At 48.8% G+C, this 27,123-nt stretch overlaps 1 protein-coding gene across 1 annotated transcript in view; it reads right to left on the reverse strand.

Annotated features, from left to right (window-relative positions):
- Positions 1-676: 676 nt before the first annotated feature.
- LOC109887869 (adipocyte plasma membrane-associated protein) overlaps positions 677-27,123 on the reverse strand; it is a 30,956-nt gene continuing 4,509 nt past the window's right edge. The window contains exons 3-9 of the mRNA XM_031820830.1: positions 18,811-18,932; positions 18,550-18,648; positions 13,827-13,979; positions 6,966-7,081; positions 6,731-6,891; positions 6,288-6,483; positions 677-944 (exon numbers count right to left, since the gene is read on the reverse strand). Of these exons, the coding sequence (XP_031676690.1) occupies positions 738-944; positions 6,288-6,483; positions 6,731-6,891; positions 6,966-7,081; positions 13,827-13,979; positions 18,550-18,648; positions 18,811-18,932 (1,054 nt within the window). The 3' untranslated portion in view covers positions 677-737. The remainder of the gene's footprint in view (positions 945-6,287; positions 6,484-6,730; positions 6,892-6,965; positions 7,082-13,826; positions 13,980-18,549; positions 18,649-18,810; positions 18,933-27,123) is intronic.

Genomic DNA, 27,123 nt, shown 5'->3' on the forward strand with positions numbered 1-27,123 from the left:
GGACCCTGTATGGGTCTGAGGAGACACTGACCACTACTAACTACAGCTGGGTTAGACAGACCCCTACAACAGCATGGCTAGTTACAACAGCATCTGGCCCCTGTATGGGTCTGAGGAGGCGCTGTGGAACCACATATGAACTAACTGAAGACATATTCAGTTTAACAGTCTCCTGGTCAATCAGTGCACTGTGGAACCAAATGATCTGTATTAAAAATGTCCCAGATCAACAGGAATCTGTCCGTATGTCCGTATGGAGTGGAAAGGACACCTGGTTGTGATTGGCAGTAGAGCCAGGACCAAGTGTCTGAGGATCTCTGCTGCAGTCTGGACACGTCAGTCAGTTAACCCCTCCCAGCCCCCCCCCAGGCCTAGTATGAGAGGCCTGCTGCAGTCTGGACATGTCACAGTCAGTTAACTTTACCCCTCCCCCCAGCCCCCCCCAGGCCTAGTATGAGAGGCCTGCTGCAGTCTGGACATGTCACAGTCAGTTAACTTTACCCCTCCCCCCAGCCCCCCCCCCCCCCAGGCCTAGTATGAGAGGCCTGCTGCAGTCTGGACATGTCACAGTCAGTTAACTTTACCCCTCCCCCCAGCACCCCCCCCCCCCCCCCCCCCCCCCAGGCCTAGTATGAGAGGCCTGCTGCAGTCTGGACATGTCACAGTCCGTTAACTTTACCCCTCCCCCCCAGCCCCCCCCAGGCCTAGTATGAGAGGCCTGCAGCAGAAGTTAGTGGTTAGATCCAGTCCTCCAGGACAGGAAGGAAGGGCAGGTCGGTGCTACCCAGGTAGAGTCTCCCCTGGTGGGAGAACACGTCGCTGACGGCCCAGGTCAGGCTGCCTGTAGGGTCATGGAGACTCCCCAGCACCTCCCCTTCCCCGTCCAACTCCAACACTAGGCCGTATCTAGGCAACAGCATGTTGTACCAGCTCAGAGGAACCACCTGGAAGAAAACAGAACACAAGCTCCGGGCTTTAATATGTCCTTTCATTATAGAAATACACTGGACAAAACATTAAGAACACCTTCCTCATATGGAGTTGCTCCTCCCCTTTAGCCCTCAGAACAGCCTCAATTCGTCGGGCGGGGACTACAAGGTGTTGAAAGCACTCCACAGGGATGCTGGCCCATGTTGACTCCAAGGCTTCCCACAGATGTGTCAAGTTGGCTGGATGTCCTCTGGGTGGTGGACCATTCTTGATACACACAGGAAACTGTTGAGTGTGAAAACCCCAGCAAAGTTGCAGTTCTTGACATAAACCGGCTCCTGGCACCTACTATTATAACCCATTCAGAGGCACTTCAACATGTTGTCCTGTCCATTCACCCTCTGAATAGCACACAGACACAATCACTGTCTCAAGGCTTCAACATGTTGTCCTGTCCATTCACCCTCTGAATAGCACACAGACACAATCACTGTCTCAAGGCTTCAACATGTTGTCCTGCCCATTCACCCTCTGAATAGCACACAGACACAATCACTGTCTCAAGGCTTCAACATGTTGTCCTGTCCATTCACCCTCTGAATAGCACACAGACACAATCACTGTCTCAAGGCTTCAACATGTTGTCCTGTCCATTCACCCTCTGAATAGCACACAGACACAATCACTGTCTCAAGGCTTCAACATGTTGTCCTGTCCATTCACCCTCTGAATAGCACACAGACACAATCACTGTCTCAAGGCTTCAACATGTTGTCCTGTCCATTCACCCTCTGAATAGCACACAGACACAATCACTGTCTCAAGGCTTCAACATGTTGTCCTGTCCATTCACCCTCTGAATAGCACACAGACACAATCACTGTCTCAAAGCTTCAACATGTTGTCCTGGCCATTCACCCTCTGAATAGCACACAGACACAATCACTGTCTCAAGGCTTCAACATGTTGTCCTGTCCATTCACCCTCTGAATAGCACACAGACACATATCACTGTCTCAAGGCTTCAACATGTTGTCCTGTCCATTCACCCTCTGAATAGCACACAGACACAATCACTGTCTCAAGGCTTCAACATGTTGTCCTGTCCATTCACCCTCTGAATAGCACACAGACACAATCACTGTCTCAAGGCTTCAACATGTTGTCCTGTCCATTCACCCTCTGAATAGCACACAGACACAATCACTGTCTCAAGGCTTCAACATGTTGTCCTGTCCATTCACCCTCTGAATAGCACACAGACACAATCACTGTCTCAAGGCTTCAACATGTTGTCCTGTCCATTCACCCTCTGAATAGCACACAGACACAATCACTGTCTCAAGGCTTCAACATGTTGTCCTGTCCATTCACCCTCTGAATAGCACACAGACATAATCACTGTCTCAAGGCTTCAACATGTTGTCCTGTCCATTCACCCTCTGAATAGCACACAGACACAATCACTGTCTCAAGGCTTCAACATGTTGTCCTGTCCATTCACCCTCTGAATAGCACACAGACATAATCACTGTCTCAAGGCTTCAACATGTTGTCCTGTCCATTCACCCTCTGAATAGCACACAGACACAATCACTGTCTCAAGGCTTCAACATGTTGTCCTGTCCATTCACCCTCTGAATAGCACACAGACACAATCACTGTCTCAAGGCTTCAACATGTTGTCCTGTCCATTCACCCTCTGAATAGCACACAGACACAATCACTGTCTCAAGGCTTCAACATGTTGTCCTGTCCATTCACCCTCTGAATAGCACACAGACACAATCACTGTCTCAAGGCTTCAACATGTTGTCCTGTCCATTCACCCTCTGAATAGCACACAGACACAATCACTGTCTCAAGGCTTCAACATGTTGTCCTGTCCATTCACCCTCTGAATAGCACACAGACACAATCCATGTCTCCATTGTCTCAAGGCTTAAAAACCCTTCTTTAACCCGTCTCCTCCCCTTCATCTACACTGATTGAAGTGGATTTAACAGGTGACATCGATAAGGAATCATAGACTGACCAGGTGAAAGCTATGTCATGGAAAGAGCAGGTGTTCTTAATGTTTTGTCCCCTAAGTGTATATTCCTGGAAACATCCACCAGAACACAAAGGCTTTACTATTAGTATTATACCAGTGTACTATAATATTACTATAGCATCGTACATTCCAGAACAGTTTACATACATTATCTCCTCTAGAACACCATGTTGCTGTCTGAATTATCTCTTTATTTATCTCTACTAGAACACCATGTTGCTGTCTGAATTATCTCTTGTATTTATCTCTACTAGAACACCATGTTGCTGTCTGAATTATCTCTTGTATTTATCTCTACTAGAACACCATGTTGCTGTCTGAATTATCTCTTGTATTTATCTCCTCTAGAACACCATGTTGCTGTCTGAATTATCTCTTGTATTTATCTCTATTAGAACACCATGTTGCTGTCTGAATTATCTCTTTATTTATCTCTACTAGAACACCATGTTGCTGTCTGAATTATCTCTTTATTTATCTCTACTAGAACACCATGTTGCTGTCTGAATTATCTCTTGTATTTATCTCTACTAGAACACCATGTTGCTGTCTGAATTATCTCTTGTATTTATCTCTACTAGAACACCATGTTGCTGTCTGAATTATCTCTTTATTTATCTCTACTAGAACACCATGTTGCTGTCTGAATTATCTCTTGTATTTATCTCTACTAGAACACCATGTTGCTGTCTGAATTATCTCTTTATTTATCTCTATTAGAACACCATGTTGCAGCAATTACAGCTGTAAGTCTCTTGGGGGTATGTCTCTATAAGCTTGGCACATCTAGCCACTGGGATTTCTTCCCATTCTTCAAGGCAAAACTGCTCCAGCTCCTTCAAGTTGGATGGGTTCCGCTGGTGTACAGCAATCTTTAAGTCATATCACAGATTCTCAATTGGATTGAGGTCTGGGCTTTGACTAGGCCATTCCAAGACATTTAAATGTTTCCACTTAAACCACCCAAGTGTTGCTTTAGCAGTATGCTTAGGGTCATTGTCCTGCTGGAAGATGAACCTCCGCCCCAGTCTCAAATCTCTGGAAGACTGAAACAGGTTTCCCTCAAGAATTTCCCTGTATTTAGCACCATCCATCATTCCTTCCATTCTGACTAGTCTCCCAGTCCCTGCCGATGAAAAACACCACCCCACAGCATGATGCTGCCACCACCATGCTTCACTGTGGGGATGGTGTTCTCAGATGATGAGAGGTGTTGGGATTGCGCCAGCCATAGCGTTGTCCTTGATGGCCAAACAGCTACATTTTAGTCTCATCTAGCCAGAGTACCTTCTTCCATATGTTTGGGGAGTCTCCCACATGTCTTTTGGGAAACACCAAACGTATTTGCTTATTTTTTCTTTAAGCAATGGCTTTTTTCAGGCCACTCTTCTGTAAAGCCCAGCTCTGTGGAGTGTACGGCTTAAAGTGGTCCTATGGACAGATACTCCAATCTCTGCTGTGGAGCTTTGCAGCTCCTTCAGGGTTATCTTTGGTCTCTTTGTTGCCTCTCTTTTAATTTTAATTTTACCTTTATTTAACCAGGCAAGTCAGTTAAGAACACATTCTTATTTTCAATGACGGCCTGGGAACAGTGGGTTAACTGCCTGTTCAGGGGCAGAACGACAGATTTGTACCTTGTCAGCTCGGGGGTTTGAACTCGCAACCTTCCGGTTACTAGTCCAATGCTCTAACCACTAGGCTACGCTGCCGCCCCATTAATGCCCTCCTTGCCTGGTCTGTGAGTTTTGGTGAGCGGCCCTCTCTTGGCAGGTTTGTTGTGGTGTGGTGCCATATTCATTTTTTTAATAATGAATTTAATGGTGCTCCGTGGGATGTTCAAAGTTTCTGATATTGTTTTATAATCCAACCCTGATCAGTACTTCTCCACAACTTTGTCCCTGACCTGTTTGGAGAGCTCCTTGGTCTTCATGGTGCCCCTTGCTTAGTGGGGCCTTTCAGAGCAGGTGTATATATACGTACATCATGTGACACTTAGATTGCACACAGGTGGACTTTATTGAACTAATGATGTGACTTCTGAAGGTAATTGGTTGCACCAGATCTTATTTAGGGGCTTCACAGCAAAGGGGCTGAATACATATGCAACACTTTTCCTTTTGGATTTCTATGGAAGTTATTATCATTTCACTTCACTGATTTGAACCATTCTGTGTAGGTCCATTACATGCAATCCCCCAAAAATATATTTAAATTACAGGTTGTAATGGAACAAAATAGGGAAAACGCTGGGGGGTGAATACTTTAACAAGGCACTGTATCATGTTGCTGTCTGAATCATCTCTTGATGGAGGCTCTCTGTCCTCTCAGATTACTCTCTCTAGTCTCACTGCAGCCTGGAACAAAGACCACACAGGGGCCTGGGAGAGAGGTAAACAACACAGGGGCCTGGGAGAGAGGTCTACAACACAGGGGCGTGGGGGAGAGGTCTACAACACAGGGGCCTGGGGAGAGGTCTACCACACAGGGGCCTGGGAGAGAGGTCAATAACACAGGGGCCTGGGAGAGAGGTCAATAACACAGGGGCCTGGGAGAGAGGTCAATAACACAGGGGCCTGGGAGAGAGGTCTACAACACAGGGGCGTGGGGGAGAGGTCTACAACACAGGGGCGTGGGGGAGAGGTCAACAACACAGGGGCCTGGGAGAGAGGTCTACAACACAGAGGCCTGGGAGAGAGGTCAACCACACAGGGGCCTGGGAGAGAGGTCTACAACACAGGGGCGTGGGGGAGAGGTCTACAACACAGGGGCGTGGGGGAGAGGTCAACAACACAGGGGCCTGGGAGAGAGGTCTACAACACAGAGGCCTGGGAGAGAGGTCAACCACACAGGGGCCTGGGAGAGAGGTCTACAACACAGGGGTGTGGCCTACAACACAGGGGTGTGGTCTACAACACAGGGGTGTGGTCTACACCACAGTTGCCTGGGAGAGAGGTCTACCACACAGAGGCCTGGGAGAGAGGTCTACCACACAGGGGCCTGGGAGAGAGGTCTACCACACAGGGGCCTGGGAGAGAGGTCAACAACACAGGGGATTGGGAGAGAGGTCTACCACACAGGGGCCTGGGAGAGAGGACAACAACACAGGGGCCTGGGAGAGAGGTCTACAACACAGGGGATTGAGAGAGAGGTCTACCACACAGGGGATTGAGAGAGAGGTCTACCACACAGGGGCCTGGGAGAGAGGTCTACCACACAGGGGCCTGGGAGAGAGGTCTACCATACAGGGGCCTGGGAGAGAGGTCTACAACACATTGATGATGATGATGATGATGGTGAAACTAACCTTAGCCAGAAAGCGTTTGACCGCTGGGTACGGACCAATCAGGTCCAGGAATGGAGGCATGAGCTTCCTGAAGCGTGTGGTCGTTAGACCAACCAGGAAGGTTCCACGGTCGCTAAGGCGGATGTTGTCAGGGTAACCAGGCATATTGTTCATGATGACCTCCTTGGTGCCAGCCTTGGGGCCTTTCAGCCAGTACCTACAGAGGTAGAGAGAGAAAAGGAACCATGAGTCATTCAAACAAAAGGCCTTTCAGCCAGTATCTTGAGTGAGGGAGGACAATGATTGTCATAGAACAAAAAGGCCTTTCTGTACTGTGAGGGTTCCTCTGTCCTGCTGATCAGCCACCTCTGATAACACAATGATATTTACATGTTAAAAGGAAAAACCCAGGAAGGACAGTTACTATGGAAAACACTGTCCTCCGTTGGTGTGTGTGTGTGTACCTGAGGATACACCCGATGCTGGTCTCGGCCAGCAGCAGGAAGCTCTCGTCAGGTGACAGGGCGATGCCATTGGGCATGTAGAGACCATCCAGTAGGACACCCACACGCCCTGACACGGGGTCAAAGGTCAGGAGACGACCCAGAGCGTTGGTCTCTATCACCTAGACGTTAGAGGTCAGGGGTTATAGAGAGTATAAAGAAGAGGGGTGATTTGTAGGAGTACAGAGCGACAGACCTCTAGTTTGACGTGTCGTCGTCCCCAGCGAGAGGAGGAGTCCGTAAAGTAAATGATCCCAGTCTGAGAGGAGATCTCCAACCCGTTCAGGAACGCAAACGGAACCCCGTCAGCTCCTAGAGCACAAAGATATTACATTTGTTAACTGGATGTACATTAGCCTCACAAGCCTGACTTTTACCACATTTTGTTGCTTTATAGCCTTATTATAAAATATATATATATTTTTTAAATCCACTCAATCAACACACAATACCCCATAATGACACCACAATACCCTATAATGACACCACAATACCCCATAATGACATCACAATACCCCATAATGACATCACAATACCCTTTAATGACACCACAATACCCCATAATGACATCACAATACCCCATAATGACATCACAATACCCCATAATGACATCACGATACCCTATAATGACACCACAATAACCCATAATGACATCACAATACCCCATAATGACACCACAATACCCTATAATGACACCACAATAACCCATAATGACATCACAATAACCCATAATGACATCACAATAACCCATAATGACATCACAATAACCCATAATGACATCACAATAACCCATAATGACATCACAATAACCCATAATGACATCACAATAACCCATAATGACATCACAATAACCCATAATGACAAAGCAAAAACATTTTTGATAATTTACTACAAATAAAATATGGAAATATCACATTTACATAAGTATTCAGACCCTTTATTCAGTACTTTGTTGAAGTACCTTTGTCAGAGATTACAGCCTTGAGTCTTCTTAGATATGATGCTACAAGCTTGGCACACCTGTATTTGGGGAGTTTCTCCCATTCTTCTCTGCAGATCCTCTCAAGCTCTGTCAGGTTGGATGGGGAGTGTCACTGCACAGCTATTTTCAGGTCTCTCCAGAGATATGCTCCGTTCTGTATTTTGCTCCGTTCATCTTTCCCTCGATCCTGACTAGACTCCCAGTCCCTATAGCTGAAAAACACCCCCACAGCATGATGCTGCCACCACCATGCTTCACCGTAGGGATTGTGCCAGGTTTCCTCCAGATGTGACACTTGGCATTCAGGCCAAAGAGTTCAATCTTAGTGCTGCTTTTGATACCATCGATCACCACATTCTTTTCGAGAGATTGGAAACCCAAATTGGTCTACACGGACATGTTCTGGCCTGGTTTAGATCTTATCTGTCGGAAAGATATCAGTTTGTCTCTGTGAATGGTTTGTCCTCTGACAAATCAACTGTAAATGTCGGTGTTCCTCAAGGTTCCGTTTTAGGACCACTATTGTTTTCACTATATATTTTCCCTCTTGGGGATGTTATTCGAAAACATAATGTTAACTTTCACTGCTATGCGGATGACACACAGCTGTACATTTCAATGAAACATGGTGAAGCCCCAAAATTTCCCCTCGCCTAGAAGCATGTGTTTCAGACATAAGGAAGTGGATGGCTGCAAACGTTCTACTATTAAACTCGGACAAAACAGAGATGCTTGTTCTAGGTCCCAAGAAACAAAGAGATCTTCTGTTGAATCTGACAATTAATCTTAATGGTTGTACAGTCGTCTCAAATAAAACTGTTTTCCATCTACGTAACATTGCAAAAATCAGAAACTTTCTGGCCAAAAATGATGCAGAAAAATGTATCCATGCTTTTGTCACTTCTAGGTTAGACTACTGCAATGCTCTACTTTCAGGCTACCTGGATAAAGCACTAAATAAACTTCAGTTAGTGCTAAATACGGCTGCTAGAATCCTGACTAGAACCAAACATATTGATCATATTACTCCAGTGCTAGCCTCTCTACACTGGCTTCCTGTCAAAGCAAGGGCTGATTTCAAGGTTTTACTGCTAACCTACAAAGCATTACATGGGCTTGCTCCTACCTATCTCTCTGATTTGGTCCTGCCGTACATACCTACACGTACGCTACGGTCACAAGACGCAGGCCTCCTAATTGTCCCTAGAATTTCTAAGCAAACAGCTGGAGGCAGGGCTTTCTCCTATAGAGCTCCATTTTTATGGAACGGTCTGCCTACCCATGTCAGAGACGCAAACTCGGTCTCAACCTTTAAGTCTTTACTGAAGACTCATCTCTTCAGTGGGTCATATGATTGAGTGTAGTCTGGCCCAGGAGTGGGAAGGTGAACGGAAAGGCTCTGGCGCAACGAACCGCCCTTGCTGTCTCTGCCTGGCTGGTTCCCCTCTTCCCACTGGGATTCTCTGCCTCTAACCCTATTACAGGGGCTGAGTCACTGGCTTACTGGGGCTCTCTCATGCCGTCCCTGGAAGGGGTGCATCACCTGAGTGGGCTGATTCACTGATGTGGTCAACCTGTCTGGGTTGGCGCCCCCCATTGGGTTGTGCCATGGCAGAGATCTTTGTGGGCTATAGTCAGCCTTGTCTCAGGATGGTAAGTTGGTGGTTGAAGATATCCCTCTAGTGGTGTGGGGGCTGTGCTTTCGCAAAGTGGGTGGGTTATATCCTTCCTGTTTGGCCCTGTCCGGGGGTGTCCTCGGATGGGGCCACAGTGTCTCCTGACCCCTCCTGTCTCAGCCTCCAGTATTTATGCTGCAGTAGTTTATGTGTCGGGGGGCTAGGGTCAGTTTGTTATATCTGGAGTACATCTCCTGTCCTATTCGGTGTCCTGTGTGAATCTAAGTGTGCGTTCTCTAATTCTCTCTTTCTCTCTCTCTCTCGGAGGACCTGAGCCCTAGGACCATGCCCCAGGACTACCTGACACGATGACTCCTTGCTGTCCCCAGTCCACCTGGCTGTGCTGCTGCTCCAGTTTCAACTGACCTGAGCCCTAGGACCATGCCCCAGGACTACCTGACATGATGACTCCTTGCTGTCCCCAGTCCACCTGGCTGTGCTGCTGCTCCAGTTTCAACTGACCTGAGCCCTAGGACCATGCCCCAGGACTACCTGACATGATGACTCCTTGCTGTCCCCAGTCCACCTGACCGTGCTGCTGCTCCAGTTTCAACTGTTCTGCCTTGTTATTATTCGACCATGCTGGTCATTTATGAACATTTGAACATCTTGGCCATGTTCTGTTATAATCTCCACCCGGCATAGCCAGAAGAGGACTCCTTGCTGCCGTGGCTAGGAAAAACTCCCTAGAAAGGCCAAAACCAGGCTATGTAGGGTGGCCAGTCCTCTTCTGGCTGTGCCGGGTGGAGATTATAACAGAACATGGCCAAGATGTTCAAATGTTCATAAATGACCAGCATGGTTGTATAATAATAAGGCAGAACAGTTGAAACTGGAGCAGCAGCACGGCCAGGTGGACTGGGGACAGCAAGGAGTCATCATGTCAGGTAGTCCTGGGGCATGGTCCTAGGGCTCAGGTCCTCCGAGAGAGAGAAAGAAAGAGAGAATTAGAGAGAGCATATGTGGGGTGGCCAGTCCTCTTCTGGCTGTGCCGGGTGGAGATTATAACAGAACATGGCCAAGATGTTCAAATGTTCATACACCTGCATTGCTTGCTGTTTGGGGTTTTAGGCTGGGTTTCTGTACAGCACTTTGAGATATCAGCTGATGTACGAAGGGCTATATAAATAAATTTGATTTGATTTGAATCTTGGTTTCATCAGACCAGAGAATCTTGTTTCTCATGGTCTGAGGGTCCTTTAGGTGTCTTTTGCAAACTCCATAAGGCCTGATTGGTGGAGTGCTGCAGAAATGGTTGTCCTTCTGGAAGGTTCTCCAATTGCCACAGAGGAACTCTGGAGCTCTGTCAGAGTGACCATTGGGTTCTCAGTCACCTCCCTAGACCAAGGCCCTTCTCCCGATTGCTCAGTTTGGCCGGGCGGCTCTAGGAAGAGTCTTGGTGGTTCCAAACTTCTTCCATTTAAGAATGATGGAGGCTGTGTTCTTGGAGACATTACTTAAAAATCATACAATGTGATTTTCTAGATTTTTGATTCCGTCTCTCACAGTTGAAGTGAACCTATGATGAAAATGATAGACCTCTACATGCTTTGTAAGTAGGAAACACTGCCGATTTTTCAGGTTATCAAATACTTGTTCTCACCACTGTATGTTTATATTTATATATTTCTATATGTTAGAACCTGCTGTCCAGTCAGAGTTAAGGTTAGGGGTTAGACTGTCAGACCTGCAGTCCAGTCAGAGTTAAGGTTAGGGGTTAGACTGTCAGACCTGCTGTCCAGTCAGAGATAAGGTTAGGGGTTAGACTGTCAGACCTGCTGTCCAGTCAGAGTTAAGGTTAGGGGTTAGACTGTCAGACCTGCTGTCCAGTCAGAGTTAAGGTTAGGGGTTAGACTGTCAGACCTGCTGTCCAGTCAGAGTTAAGGTTAGGGGTTAGACTGTCAGACCAGCTGTCCAGTCAGAGTTAAGGTTAGACTGTCAGACCTGCTGTCCAGTCAGAGTTAAGGTTAGGGGTTAGACTGTCAGACCTGCTGTCCAGTCAGAGTTAAGGTTAGGGGTTAGACTGTCAGACCTGCTGTCCAGTCAGAGTTAAGGTTAGGGGTTAGACTGTCAGACCTGCTGTCCAGTCAGAGATAAGGTTAGGGGTTAGACTGTCAGACCTGCTGTCCAGTCAGAGTTAAGGTTAGGGGTTAGACTGTCAGACCTGCTGTCCAGTCAGAGATAAGGTTAGGGGTTAGACTGTCAGACCAGCTGTCCAGTCAGAGTTAAGGTTAGGGGTTAGACTGTCAGACCAGCTGTCCAGTCAGAGTTAAGGTTAGGGGTTAGACTGTCAGACCTGCTGTCCAGTCAGAGATAAGGTTAGGGGTTAGACTGTCAGACCTGCTGTCCAGTCAGAGATAAGGTTAGGGGTTAGACTGTCAGACCTGCTGTCCAGTCAGAGTTAAGGTTAGGGGTTAGACTGTCAGACCTGCTGTCCAGTCAGAGATAAGGTTAGGGGTTAGACTGTCAGACCTGCTGTCCAGTCAGAGATAAGGTTAGGGGTTAGACTGTCAGACCTGCTGTCCAGTCAGAGTTAAGGTTAGGGGTTAGACTGTCAGACCTGCTGTCCAGTCAGAGTTAAGGTTAGGGGTTAGACTGTCAGACCTGCTGTCCAGTCAGAGATAAGGTTAGGGGTTAGACTGTCAGACCTGCTGTCCAGTCAGAGTTAAGGTTAGGGGTTAGACTGTCAGACCTGCTGTCCAGTCAGAGTTAAGGTTAGGGGTTAGACTGTCAGACCTGCTGTCCAGTCAGAGATAAGGTTAGGGGTTAGACTGTCAGACCTGCTGTCCAGTCAGAGATAAGGTTAGGGGTTAGACTGTCAGACCTGCTGTCCAGTCAGAGTTAAGGTTAGGGGTTAGACTGTCAGACCTGCTGTCCAGTCAGAGATAAGGTTAGACTGTCAGACCTGCTGTCCAGTCAGAGATAAGGTTAGGGGTTAGACTGTCAGACCTGCTGTCCAGTCAGAGTTAAGGTTAGGAGTTAGACTGTCAGACCAGCTGTCCAGTCAGAGTTAAGGTTAGGAGTTAGACTGTCAGACCTGCTGTCCAGTCAGAGATAAGGTTAGGGGTTAGACTGTCAGACCTGCTGTCCAGTCAGAGATAAGGTTAGGGGTTAGACTGTCAGACCTGCTTTCCAGTCAGAGTTAAGGTTAGACTGTCAGACCTGCTGTCCAGTCAGAGATAAGGTTAGGGGTTAGACTGTCAGACCTGCTGTCCAGTCAGAGTTAAGGTTAGACTGTCAGACCTGCTTTCCAGTCAGAGTTAAGGTTAGGGGTTAGACTGTCAGACCTGCTGTCCAGTCAGAGTTAAGGTTAGGGGTTAGACTGTCAGACCTGCTGTCCAGTCAGAGTTAAGGTTAGGAGTTAGACTGTCAGACCTGCTGTCTAGTCAGAGTTAAGGTTAGGGGTTAGACTGTCAGACCTGCTGTCCAGTCAGAGTTAAGGTTAGACTGTCAGACCTGCTGTCCAGTCAGAGATAAGGTTAGGGGTTAGACTGTCAGACCTGCAGTCCAGTCAGAGATAAGGTTAGGGGTTAGACTGTCAGACCTGCAGTCCAGTCAGAGTTAAGGTTAGGGGTTAGACTGTCAGACCTGCTGTCCAGTCAGAGATAAGGTTAGGGGTTAGACTGTCAGACCTGCTGTCTAGTCAGAGTTAAGGTTAGGGGTTAGACTGTCAGACCTGCTGTCCAGTCAGAGTTAAGGTTAGACTGTCAGACCTGCTGTCCAGTCAGAGATAAGGTTAGGGGTTAGACTGTCAGACCTGCTGTCCAGTCAGAGATAAGGTTAGGGGTTAGACTGTCAGACCTGCTGTCCAGTCAGAGTTAAGGTTAGGGGTTAGACTGTCAGACCTGCTGTCCAGTCAGAGATAAGGTTAGGGGTTAGACTGTCAGACCTGCTGTCCAGTCAGAGTTAAGGTTAGGGGTTAGACTGTCAGACCTGCTGTCCAGTCAGAGTTAAGGTTAGGGGTTAGACTGTCAGACCTGCTGTCCAGTCAGAGTTAAGGTTAGGGGTTAGACTGTCAGACCTGCTGTCCAGTCAGAGTTAAGGTTAGGGGTTAGACTGTCAGACCTGCTGTCCAGTCAGAGTTAAGGTTAGGGGTTAGACTGTGAATGATCAGACCTTGTTTGCTGTCCAGTAGCAGACTATGATGTCCAGTCTGGGGGTTAGGGGTCAGGGGTCAACAGTGTTGCTGTCCAGTAGCAGGGTCTTGTGTCCAGTCTGGGGGTTACCTGTCAACTGTGTTGCTGTCCAGTAGCAGGGTCTTGTGTCCAGTCTGGGGGTTAACTGTGTTGCTGTCCAGTAGCAGGGTCTTGTGTCCAGTCTGGAGGTTAGGGGTCAGGGGTTAACCGTGTTGCTGTCCAGTAGCAGGGTCTTGTGTCCAGTCTGGGATAGGGGACGTTACCTGTCTTGCTGTCCAGTAGCAGGGTCTTGTGTCCAGTCTGGGGGTCAACAGAAAACAGCCCAAAGTAGGAGTCCGCTACGATCAGCTGACCACCACTGTCCAACCGCACACCATGAGGACGACCACAGACTGGCTCATAGTCTGTCCTGCTACCTAGTGGACCAACAGAGATAACATCACAGTCTGTCCTGCTACCTAGAGGACCAACAGAGATAACATCAGTCTGTCCTGCTACCTAGAGGACCAACAGAGATAACATCACAGTCTGTCCTGCTACCTAGAGGACCAACAGAGATAACATCACAGTCGGTCCTGCTACCTAGAGGACCAACAGAGATAACATCACAGTCTGTCCTGCTACCTAGAGGACCAACAGAGATAACATCACAGTCTGTCCTGCTACCTAGAGGACCAACAGAGATAACATCACAGTCTGTCCTGCTACCTAGAGGACCAACAGAGATAACATCACAGTCTGTCCTGCTACCTTGGAGGACCAACAGAGATAACATCACAGTCTGTCCTGCTACCTAGAGGACCAACAGAGATAACATCACAGTCTGTCCTGCTACCTAGAGGGCCAACAGAGATAACATCACAGTCTGTCCTGCTACCTTGGAGGACCAACAGAGATAACATCACAGTCTGTCCTGCTACCTAGAGGACCAACAGAGATAACATCACAGTCTGTCCTGCTACCTAGAGGACCAACAGAGATAACATCACAGTCTGTCCTGCTACCTAGAGGACCAACAGAGATAACATCACAGTCTGTCCTGCTACCTAGAGGACCAACAGAGATAACATCACAGTCTGTCCTGCTACCTAGAGGACCAACAGAGATAACATCAGTCTGTCCTGCTACCTAGAGGACCAACAGAGATAACATCACAGTCTGTCCTGCCCTCTTTCGGTCTCTCCATCTCCCGTCTGGAACAACATCAGAGGATTTCTAGAGATTTACTAGACCGTCTCTAACACAACCTGACACACACACACACACACACAACCTGACACACACACACACACACACACAACCTGACACACACACACACACACACACAACCTGACACACACACACACACAACCTGGCACACACACAAACGTCTGTTTTGGCCAGAGCTCAGAGGAAGACAATCGGCTGCCGGCCACATCAACAGAGATCTGAACAGAACACGTTCCCACAGCTAAACACTTCCCAACAGAAGAGTCAGTGTTCCACACCAGGGGTCCAGTAGAACATCTGAAATATTCAGGTCCTCCTCCTTTTATAAATGTTTTCTCACCTGTTTCATACCTACTGAACTAAACACAGCCCTGTAGACCCCAGACAGATTCCATCATACATCAATAAGCCTGCTATAATTACTGACCACACTCCTACTACTGTCAGCTAGCCAGATAGCCATGAAGAATTGTTAGCTAGCCAGATAGCCATGAAGAATTGTTAGCTAGCCAGATAGCCATGAAGAATTGTTAGCTAGCCAGATAGCCATGAAGAACTGTGAGCTAGCCAGATAGCCATGAAGAACTGTGAGCTAGCCAGATAGCCACGAATAATTGTTTGCTAGCCAGATAGCCACGAAGAACTGTTAGCTTGGGGAAGTGCAGCGTGAGGTAATACAGTAGGGGGAGTGCTGCTCAGCGTGAGGTAATACAGTAGGGGGAGTGCTGCTCAGCGTGAGGTAATACAGTAGGGGGAGTGCTGCTCAGAGTGAGGTAATACAGTAGGGGGAGTGCTGCTCAGCGTGAGGTAATACAGTAGGGGGAGTGCTGCTCAGCGTGAGGTAATACAGTAGGGGGAATGCTGCTCAGCGTGAGGTAATACAGTAGGGGGAGTGCTGCTCAGCGTGAGGTAATACAGTAGGGGGAGTGCTGCTCAGCGTGAGGTAATACAGTAGGGGGAGTGCTGCTCAGCGTGAGGTAATACAGTAGAGGGAGTGCTGCTCAGCGTGAGGTAATACAGTAGGGGGGAGTAATACAGTAGGGGGAGTGCTGCTCAGCGTGAGGTAATACAGTAGAGGGGAGTGCTGAGGTAATACAGTAGGGGGAGGTAATACAGTAGGGGGAGTGCTGCTCAGCGTGAGGTAATACAGTAGGGGGAGTGCTGCTCAGCGTGAGGTAATACAGTAGGGGGAGTGCTGCTCAGCGTGAGGTAATACAGTAGGGGGAGTGCTGCTCAGCATGAGGTAATACAGTAGGGGGAGGTAATACAGTAGGGGGAGTGCTGCTCAGCGTGAGGTAATACAGTAGGGGGAGTGCTGCTCAGCATGAGGTAATACAGTAGGGGGAGTGCTGCTCAGCGTGAGGTAATACAGTAGGGGGAGTGCTGAGGTAATACAGTAGGGGGAGTGCTGCTCAGCGTGAGGTAATACAGTAGGGGGGAGTGCTGCTCAGCGTGAGGTAATACAGTAGAGGGAGTGCTGCTCAGCGTGAGGTAATACAGTAGAGGGAGTGCTGCTCAGCGTGAGGTAATACAGTAGGGGGAGTGCTGCTCAGCGTGAGGTAATACAGTAGAGGGAGTGCTGCTCAGCGTGAGGTAATACAGTAGAGGGAGTGCTGCTCAGCGTGAGGTAATACAGTAGGGGGAGTGCTGAGGTAATACAGTAGGGGGAGTGATGCTCAGCGTGAGGTAATACAGTAGGGGGAGTGCTGCTCAGCGTGAGGTAATACAGTAGGGGGAGTGATGCTCAGCGTCAGGTAATACAGTAGGGGGAGTGCTGCTCAGCGTGAGGTAATACAGTAGAGGGGGAGTGCTGCTCAGCGTGAGGTAATACAGTAGGGGGAGTGCTGCTCAGCGTGAGGTAATACAGTAGGGGGAGCGGTTCTCAGCGTGAGGTAATACAGTAGTGGGAGTGCTGCTCAGCGTGAGGTAATACAGTAGAGGGAGTGCTGCCCAGCGTCAGGTAATACAGTGGGGGGGGAGTGCTGCTCAGCGTGAGGTAATACAGTAGGGGGAGTGCTGCTCAGCGTCAGGTAATACAGTGGGGGGGGAGTGCTGCTCAGCGTGAGGTAATACAGTAGGGGGAGTGCTGCTCAGCGTGAGGTAATACAGTAGAGGGAGTGCTGCTCAGCGTCAGGTAATACAGTGGGGGGGAGTGCTGCTCAGCGTGAGGTAATACAGTAGGGGGAGTGCTGCTCAGCGTGAGGTAATACAGTAGGGTAGTGCTGCTCAGCGTGAGGTAATACAGTAGGGGGAGCGGTTCTCAGCGTGAGGTAATACAGTAGAGGGAGTGGTGCTCAGCATCAGGTAATACAGTAGGGGGGAGTGCTGCTCAGCGTGAGGTAATACAGTAGAGGGAGTGCTGCTCAGCGTGAGGTAATACAGTAGGGGGGAGTGCTGCTCAGCGTGAGGTAATACAGTAGGGGGAGTGCTGCTCAGCGTGAGGTAATACAGTAGGGGGAGTGCTGAGGTAATACAGTAGGGGGAGTGCTGCTCAGCTTGAGGTTATACAGTAGGGGAGTGCTGCTCAGTGTGAGGTAATACAGTCGGGGGAGGTGCAGCGTGAGGTAATACAGTAGGGGGGGTGCTGCTCAGCGTGAGGTAATACAGTAGGGGGAGTGCTGCTCAGCATGAGGTAATACAGTAGGGGGGGGTGCTGCTCAGCGTGAGGTAATGGAGGTAATACAGTAGGGGGAGTGCTGCTCAGTGTGAGGTAATACAGTAGAGGGAGTGCTGCTCAGCATGAGGTAATACAGTAGGGGGAGTGCTGCTCAGCGTGAGGTAATACAGTAGGGGGGAGTGCTGCTCAGCGTGAGGTAATACAGTAGGGGTGGTGAGGTAATACAGTAGGGGGGAGTAATACAGTAGGGGGAGTGCTGCTCAGCATGAGGTAATACAGTAGAGGGGAGTGCTGAGGTAATACAGTAGAGGGAGTGCTGAGGTAATACAGTAGGGGGAGTGCTGCTCAGCGTGAGGTAATACAGTAGGGGGAGTGCTGCTCAACGTGAGGTAATACAGTAGGGGGAGTGCTGAGGTAATACAGTAGGGGGAGTGCTGCTCAGCTTGAGGTTATACAGTAGGGGAGTGCTGCTCAGTGTGAGGTAATACAGTCGGGGGAGGTGCAGCGTGAGGTAATACAGTAGGCTGAGTACTGCTCAGCGTGAGGTAATGGAGGTAATACAGTAGGGGGAGTGCTGCTCATCGTGAGGTAATACAGTAGGGGGAGTGCTGCTCAGCATGAGGTAATACAGTAGGGGGAGTGCTGCTCAGCGTGAGGTAATACAGTAGGGTTAGTTAGTTACTGACCACACTCCTGTATGTCCTGTCCCACGTGGGTGATGAGTTAGCGTTAGGGTTGGTTAGTTAGTTAGTTACTGACCACACTCCTGTAAGTCCTGTCCCACGTGGGTGATGAGTTAGCATTAGGGTTAGTTACTGACCACACTCCTGTAAGTCCTGTCCTGCGTGGGTGATGAGTTAGCGTTAGTTAGCGTTAGGGTTGGTTAGTTAGTTACTGACCACACTCCTGTAAGTCCTGTCCCACGTGGGTGATGAGTTAGGGTTAGTTAGTTAGTTACTGACCACACTCCTGTAAGTCCTGTCCCACGTGGGTGATGAGTTAGGGTTAGTTAGTTAGTTAGTTAGTTAGTTAGTTAGTTACTGACCACACTCCTGTAAGTCCTGTCCCATGTGGGTGATGAGTTAGGGTTAGTTAGCGTTAGGGTTGGTTAGTTAGTTAGCATCAGGGTTGGGTAGTTAGTTAGTTAGTTAGTTACTGACCACACTCCTGTAAGTCCTGCCCCATGTGGGTGATGAGGGTTAGAGTCTCCTGATGGATCCTCCACAGCTTCCCATCCACCGTCCCTGTGTACACGTTACCTAGGAGACACCAGAGGTTAGAGGTCAGGGGTCAGACAGGCCACAGAGTTCTAAAAAGGTATTTCCAGTCAAAGGTCATATAAACACTGAGGAGGCGGATGAAAGACCAACAGACAGGATTCAATTAAACGTTGAATGAAAGACAGACAGACGAGTTCTTACCCTCCTGGTCCGCAGTGAAGGATTCTGGTCCATGTAGTTGTCCAGTGAACAGCCTGCGTCCGTTCTGTAGTCTGGTGTTGACAGCCAGCGGGCCCTCCAGGAGCGGAGGGGGTCCCTTGAATCTGACAGACAATAACCTTTAACCCTTTAACCCCTAAACTGACAGACAATAACCTTTAACCCCTAAACTAACAGACAATAACCTTTAACCCCTAAACTGACAGACAATAACCTTTAACCCCTAAACTGACAGACAAAAACCTTTACCCCCTAAACTGACAGACAATAACCTTTAACCCCTAAACTGACAGACAATAACCTTTACCCCCTAAACTGACAGACAATAATCTTTACCCCCTAAACTGACAGACAATAACCTTTAACCCTTAACCCCTAAACTGTTTCCCTCTGATAACACCAACCTGTCTCAAAACACAACCCTTCAACTCCAATAACCCTTAACCCCCTACACAATAAAATAATGAGGCTATATACAGGTGGTACCAGTACCGAGTCAATGTGTGGGGGTACAGGTTAGTAATGAGGCTATATACAGGGGGTACCTGTACTGAGTCGATGTGTGGGGGTACAGGTTAGTAATGAGGCTATATACAGGTGGTACCAGTACCGAGTCAATGTGTGGGGGTACAGGTTAGTAATGAGGCTATATACAGGTGGTACCTGTACCGAGTCCATGTGTGGGGGTACAGGTTAGTAATGAGGCTATATACAGGGGGTACCTGTACCGAGTCAATGTGTGGGGGTACAGGTTAGTAATGAGGCTATATACAGGGGGTACCTGTACCGAGTCAATGTGTGGGGGTACAGGTTAGTAATGAGGCTATATACAGGGGGTACCTGTACCGAGTCAATGTGTGGGGGTACAGGTTAGTAATGAGGCTATATACAGGGGGTACCTGTACCGAGTCAATGTGTGGGGGTACAGGTTAGTAATGAGGCTATATACAGGGGGGTACCTGTACCGAGTCAATGTGTGGGGGTACAGGTTAGTAATGAGGCTATATACAGGGGGTACCTGTACCGAGTCAATGTGTGGAGGTACAGGTTAGTAATGAGGCTATATACAGGGGGTACCTGTACCGAGTCAATGTGTGGGGGTACAGGTTAGTAATGAGGCTATATACAGGGGGTACCTGTACCGAGTCAATGTGTGGGGGTACAGGTTAGTAATGAGGCTATATACAGGGGGTACCTGTACCGAGTCAATGTGTGGAGGTACAGGTTAGTAATGAGGCTATATACAGGGGGTACCTGTACCGAGTCAATGTGTGGGGGTACAGGTTAGTAATGAGGCTATATACAGGGGGTACCTGTACCGAGTCAATGTGTGGGGGTACAGGTTAGTAATGAGGCTATATACAGGGGGTACCTGTACCGAGTCAATGTGTGGGGGTACAGGTTAGTAATGAGGCTATATACAGGGGGTACCTGTACCGAGTCAATGTGTGGGGGTACAGGTTAGTAATGAGGCTATATACAGGGGGTACCTGTACCGAGTCAATGTGTGGGGGTACAGGTTAGTAATGAGGCTATATACAGGGGGTACCTGTACCGAGTCAATGTGTGGAGGTACAGGTTAGTAATGAGGCTATATACAGGGGGTACCTGTACCGAGTCAATGTGTGGGGGTACAGGTTAGTAATGAGGCTATATACAGGGGGTACCTGTACCGAGTCAATGTGTGGGGGTACAGGTTAGTAATGAGGCTATATACAGGGGGTACCTGTACCGAGTCAATGTGTGGGGGTACAGGTTAGTAATGAGGCTATATACAGGGGGTACCTGTACCGAGTCAATGTGTGGGGGTACAGGTTAGTAATGAGGCTATATACAGGGGGTACCTGTACCGAGTCAATGTGTGGGGGTACAGGTTAGTAATGAGGCTATATACAGGGGGTACCTGTACCGAGTCAATGTGTGGGGGTACAGGTTAGTAATGAGGCTATATACAGGGGGTACCTGTACCGAGTCAATGTGTGGGGGTACAGGTTAGTAATGAGGCTATATACAGGGGGTACCTGTACCGAGTCAATGTGTGGGGGTACAGGTTAGTAATGAGGCTATATACAGGGGGTACCTGTACCGAGTCAATGTGTGGGGGTACAGGTTAGTAATGAGGCTATATACAGGGGGTACCTGTACTGAGTCAATGTGTGGGGGTACAGGTTAGTAATGAGGCTATATACAGGGGGTACCTGTACCGAGTCAATGTGTGGGGGTACAGGTTAGTAATGAGGCTATATACAGGGGGTACCTGTACCGAGTCCATGTGTGGGGGTACAGGTTAGTAATGAGGCTATATACAGGGGGTACCTGTACCGAGTCAATGTGTGGGGGTACAGGTTAGTAATGAGGCTATATACAGGGGGTACCTGTACCGAGTCAATGTGTGGGGGTACAGGTTAGTAATGAGGCTATATACAGGGGGTACCTGTACCGAGTCAATGTGTGGGGGTACAGGTTAGTAATGAGGCTATATACAGGTGGTACCTGTACCGAGTCAATGTGTGGGGGTACAGGTTAGTAATGAGGCTATATACAGGGGGTACCTGTACCGAGTCAATGTGTGGGGGTACAGGTTAGTAATGAGGCTATATACAGGGGGTACCTGTACCGAGTCAATGTGTGGGGGTACAGGTTAGTAATGAGGCTATATACAGGGGGTACCTGTACCGAGTCAATGTGTGGGGGTACAGGTTAGTAATGAGGCTATATACAGGGGGTACCTGTACCGAGTCAATGTGTGGGGGTACAGGTTAGTAATGAGGCTATATACAGGGGGTACCTGTACCGAGTCAATGTGTGGGGGTACAGGTTAGTAATGAGGCTATATACAGGGGGTACCTGTACCGAGTCAATGTGTGGAGGTACAGGTTAGTAATGAGGCTATATACAGGGGGTACCTGTACCGAGTCAATGTGTGGGGGTACAGGTTAGTAATGAGGCTATATACAGGGGGTACCTGTACCGAGTCAATGTGTGGGGGTACAGGTTAGTAATGAGGCTATATACAGGGGGTACCTGTACCGAGTCAATGTGTGGGGGTACAGGTTAGTAATGAGGCTATATACAGGGGGGTACCTGTACCGAGTCAATGTGTGGGGGGTACAGGTTAGTAATGAGGCTATATACAGGGGGTACCTGTACTGAGTCAATGTGTGGGGGTACAGGTTAGTAATGAGGCTATATACAGGGGGTACCTGTACCGAGTCAATGTGTGGGGGTACAGGTAAGTAATGAGGCTATATACAGGGGGTACCTGTACCGAGTCAATGTGTGGGGGTACAGGTTAGTAATGAGGCTATATACAGGGGGTACCTGTACTGAGTCAATGTGTGGGGGTACAGGTTAGTAATGAGGCTATATACAGGGGGTACCTGTACCGAGTCAATGTGTGGGGGTACAGGTTAGTAATGAGGCTATATACAGGGGGTACCTGTACCGAGTCAATGTGTGGGGGTACAGGTTAGTAATGAGGCTATATACAGGGGGTACCTGTACCGAGTCAATGTGTGGGGGTACAGGTTAGTGGAGGTAATATGTACATGTGACTATGCATAGATAATAAACAGCAAGTAGCAACAGCGTAAACACAAAGGGGATCAATGTAAATAGCCCAGTGGCCGTTTGATGTTCAGCAGTTTGATTAGCGGTTTAGAAGCTGTTCAGCAGTTTGATTAGCGGTTTAGAAGCTGTTCAGCAGTCTGATTGGCTTGGTGGTAGAAGCTGTTCAGCAGTTTGATTAGCGGTTTAGAAGCTGTTCAGCAGTTTGATTAGCGGTTTAGAAGCTGTTCAGCAGTTTGATTAGCGGTTTAGAAGCTGTTCAGCAGTTTGATTAGCGGTTTAGAAGCTGTTCAGCAGTTTGATTAGCGGTTTAGAAGCTGTTCAGCAGTTTGATTAGCGGTTTAGAAGCTGTTCAGCAGTCTGATTAGCGGTTTAGAAGCTGTTCAGCAGTTTGATTAGCGGTTTAGAAGCTGTTCAGCAGTCTGATTAGCGGTTTAGAAGCTGTTCAGCAGTTTGATTGGCGGTTTAGAAGCTGTTCAGCAGTTTGATTAGCGGTTTAGAAGCTGTTCAGCAGTTTGATTAGCGGTTTAGAAGCTGTTCAGCAGTCTGATTAGCGGTTTAGAAGCTGTTCAGCAGTCTGATTAGCGGTTTAGAAGCTGTTCAGCAGTCTGATTAGCGGTTTAGAAGCTGTTCAGCAGTCTGATTAGCGGTTTAGAAGCTGTTCAGCAGTTTGATTAGCGGTTTAGAAGCTGTTCAGCAGTCTGATTAGCGGTTTAGAAGCTGTTCAGCAGTCTGATTAGCGGTTTAGAAGCTGTTCAGCAGTCTGATTGGCTTGGAGGTAGAAGCTGTTCAGCAGTCTGATTGGCGGTTTAGAAGCTGTTCAGCAGTCTGATTAGCGGTTTAGAAGCTGTTCAGCAGTCTGATTAGCGGTTTAGAAGCTGTTCAGCAGTCTGATTAGCGGTTTAGAAGCTGTTCAGCAGTTTGATGGCTTGGAGGTAGAAGCTGTTCAGCAGTCTGATTAGCGGTTTAGAAGCTGTTCAGCAGTCTGATTGGCTTGGAGGTAGAAGCTGTTCAGCAGTCTGATTGGCGGTTTAGAAGCTGTTCAGCAGTCTGATTGGCTTGGAGGTAGAAGCTGTTCAGCAGTCTGATTAGCGGTTTAGAAGCTGTTCAGCAGTCTGATTGGCTTGGTGGTAGAAGCTGTTCAGCAGTCTGATTGGCTTGGGGGTAGAAGCTGTTCAGCAGTCTGATTGGCTTGGGGGTAGAAGCTGTTCAGCAGTCTGATGGCTTGGTGGTAGAAGCTGTTCAGCAGTTTGATTAGCGGTTTAGAAGCTGTTCAGCAGTCTGATTGGCGGTTTAGAAGCTGTTCAGCAGTCTGATTGGCGGTTTAGAAGCTGTTCAGCAGTCTGATTGGCGGTTTAGAAGCTGTTCAGCAGTCTGATTGGCTTGGTGGTAGAAGCTGTTCAGCAGTCTGATGGCTTGGTGGTAGAAGCTGTTCAGCAGTCTGATTGGCTTGGTGGTAGAAGCTGTTCAGCAGTCTGATGGCTTGGAGGTAGAAGCTGTTCAGCAGTCTGATGGCTTGGTGGTAGAAGCTGTTCAGCAGTCTGATTGGCTTGGTGGTAGAAGCTGTTCAGCAGTCTGATGGCTTGGTGGTAGAAGCTGTTCAGCAGTCTGATGGCTTGGTGGTAGAAGCTGTTCAGCAGTCTGATTGGCTTGGTGGTAGAAGCTGTTCAGCAGTCTGATGGCTTGGAGGTAGAAGCTGTTCAGCAGTCTGATGGCTTGGTGGTAGAAGCTGTTCAGCAGTCTGATTGGCTTGGTGGTAGAAGCTGTTCAGCAGTCTGATGGCTTGGTGGTAGAAGCTGTTCAGCAGTCTGATGGCTTGGGGGTAGAAGCTGTTCAGCAGTCTAATGGCTTGGGGGTAGAAGCTGTTCAGCAGTCTGATGGCTTGGTGGTAGAAGCTGTTCAGCAGTCTGATGGCTTGGAGGTAGAAGCTGTTCAGCAGTCTGATGGCTTGGTGGTAGAAGCTGTTCAGCAGTCTGATGGCTTGGTGGTAGAAGCTGTTCAGCAGTCTGATGGCTTGGGGGTAGAAGCTGTTCAGCAGTCTGATGGCTTGGAGGTAGAAGCTGTTCAGCAGTCTAATGGCTTGGTGGTAGAAGCTGTTCAGCAGTCTGATGGCTTGGAGGTAGAAGCTGTTCAGCAGTCTGATGGCTTGGAGGTAGAAGCTGTTCAGCAGTCTGATGGCTTGGAGGTAGAAGCTGTTCAGCAGTCTGATGGCTTGGTGGTAGAAGCTGTTCAGCAGTCTGATGGCTTGGTGGTAGAAGCTGTTCAGCAGTCTGATGGCTTGGAGGTAGAAGCTGTTCAGCAGTCTGATTGGCTTGGTGGTAGAAGCTGTTCAGCAGTCTAATGGCTTGGGGGTAGAAGCTGTTCAGCAGTCTGATGGCTTGGTGGTAGAAGCTGTTCAGCAGTCTAATGGCTTGGGGGTAGAAGCTGTTCAGCAGTCTAATGGCTTGGAGGTAGAAGCTGTTCAGCAGTCTGATTGGCTTGGTGGTAGAAGCTGTTCAGCAGTCTAATGGCTTGGGGGTAGAAGCTGTTCAGCAGTCTGATGGCTTGGTGGTAGAAGCTGTTCAGCAGTCTGATGGCTTGGAGGTAGAAGCTGTTCAGCAGTCTGATTGGCTTGGGGGTAGAAGCTGTTCAGCAGTCTGATTGGCTTGGGGGTAGAAGCTGTTCAGCAGTCTGATGGCTTGGAGGTAGAAGCTGTTCAGCAGTCTGATGGCTTGGTGGTAGAAGCTGTTCAGCAGTCTGATGGCTTGGTGGTAGAAGCTGTTCAGCAGTCTGATGGCTTGGATGTAGAAGCTGTTCAGCAGTCTGATGGCTTGGTGGTAGAAGCTGTTCAGCAGTCTGATGGCTTGGTGGTAGAAGCTGTTCAGCAGTCTGATGGCTTGGTGGTAGAAGCTGTTCAGCAGTCTGATGGCTTGGTGGTAGAAGCTGTTCAGCAGTCTGATGGCTTGGTGGTAGAAGCTGTTCAGCAGTCTGATTGGCTTGGGGGTAGAAGCTGTTCAGCAGTCTGATGGCTTGGATGTAGAAGCTGTTCAGCAGTCTGATGGCTTGGATGTAGAAGCTGTTCAGCAGTCTGATGGCTTGGTGGTAGAAGCTGTTCAGCAGTCTGATGGCTTGGTGGTAGAAGCTGTTCAGCAGTCTGATGGCTTGGTGGTAGAAGCTGTTCAGCAGTCTGATGGCTTGGTGGTAGAAGCTGTTCAGCAGTCTGATGGCTTGGTGGTAGAAGCTGTTCAGCAGTCTGATTGGCTTGGGGGTAGAAGCTGTTCAGCAGTCTAATGGCTTGGAGGTAGAAGCTGTTCAGCAGTCTGATGGCTTGGATGTAGAAGCTGTTCAGCAGTCTGATGGCTTGGTGGTAGAAGCTGTTCAGCAGTCTGATGGCTTGGTGGTAGAAGCTGTTCAGCAGTCTGATGGCTTGGTGGTAGAAGCTGTTCAGCAGTCTGATGGCTTGGTGGTAGAAGCTGTTCAGCAGTCTGATGGCTTGGAGGTAGAAGCTGTTCAGCAGTCTGATGGCTTGGTGGTAGAAGCTGTTCAGCAGTCTGATGGCTTGGTGGTAGAAGCTGTTCAGCAGTCTGATGGCTTGGTGGTAGAAGCTGTTCAGCAGTCTGATGGCTTGGAGGTAGAAGCTGTTCAGCAGTCTGATGGCTTGGTGGTAGAAGCTGTTCAGCAGTCTGATGGCTTGGGGGGGGTGTAGAAGCTGTTCAGCAGTCTGATGGCTTGGAGGTAGAAGCTGTTCAGCAGTCTGATGGCTTGGGGGGGTGTAGAAGCTGTTCAGCAGTCTGATGGCTTGGGGGTAGAAGCTGTTCAGCAGTCTGATGGCTTGGTGGTAGAAGCTGTTCAGCAGTCTGATGGCTTGGAGGTAGAAGCTGTTCAGCAGTCTGATGGCTTGGAGGTAGAAGCTGTTCAGCAGTCTGATGGCTTGGTGGTAGAAGCTGTTCAGCAGTCTGATGGCTTGGTGGTAGAAGCTGTTCAGCAGTCTGATGGCTTGGTGGTAGAAGCTGTTCAGCAGTCTGATGGCTTGGTGGTAGAAGCTGTTCAGCAGTCTGATGGCTTGGAGGTAGAAGCTGTTAAGGAGCCTTTTGGATCCAGACTTGCTATTCTGGTACCGCTTGGAGGCAGAGAGAACAGTCTGTGACTAGGGTGGCAGGGGCCTTTGACCATTTTTAGGGCCTTCCTCTGACACCGCCTGGTATAGAGGTCCTGGCAAGCAAGAAGCTTGGCCCCAGTGATGTACTAGGTCGTACGCACTACCCTCTGTAGTGCCTTGTGGTCGGAGGCTGAGCAGTTGCATTACCAGGCGGTGATGCAACCAGTCACCCTAGTCACAGACTGTTCTCTCTGCTACCGCACGGCAAGCGGTACCAGAATAGCAAGTCTGGCGATGATGCAACTCTCGATGGTGCAGCTGTAGAACCTTTTGAGGATCTCAGGACCCATGCAAAATCTTTTCAGTTTCCCGAGGGGGAATAAGTTTTGTCGTGCCCTCTTCACGACTGTCTTGGTGTGTTTGGACCATGTTAGTTTGTTGTTGATGTGGACACCTAGAAACTTGAAGCTCTCAACTTGCTCCACAGCAGCCACGTCGATGAGAATGGGGACGTACTCTGTCCTCCTTTTCCTGTAGTCCACAATCATCTCCTTTGTCTTGATCACGTTGAGGGAGAGGTTGTTGTCCTGGCACCACACTGCCAGGTCTCTGACCTCCTCCCTATAGGCTGTCTCGTCGTTGTCGGTGAT

The sequence above is a fragment of the Oncorhynchus kisutch genome, unplaced genomic scaffold (assembly GCF_002021735.2).
Source record: "Oncorhynchus kisutch isolate 150728-3 unplaced genomic scaffold, Okis_V2 scaffold3703, whole genome shotgun sequence".
Classification (NCBI taxonomy): domain Eukaryota; kingdom Metazoa; phylum Chordata; class Actinopteri; order Salmoniformes; family Salmonidae; genus Oncorhynchus; species Oncorhynchus kisutch.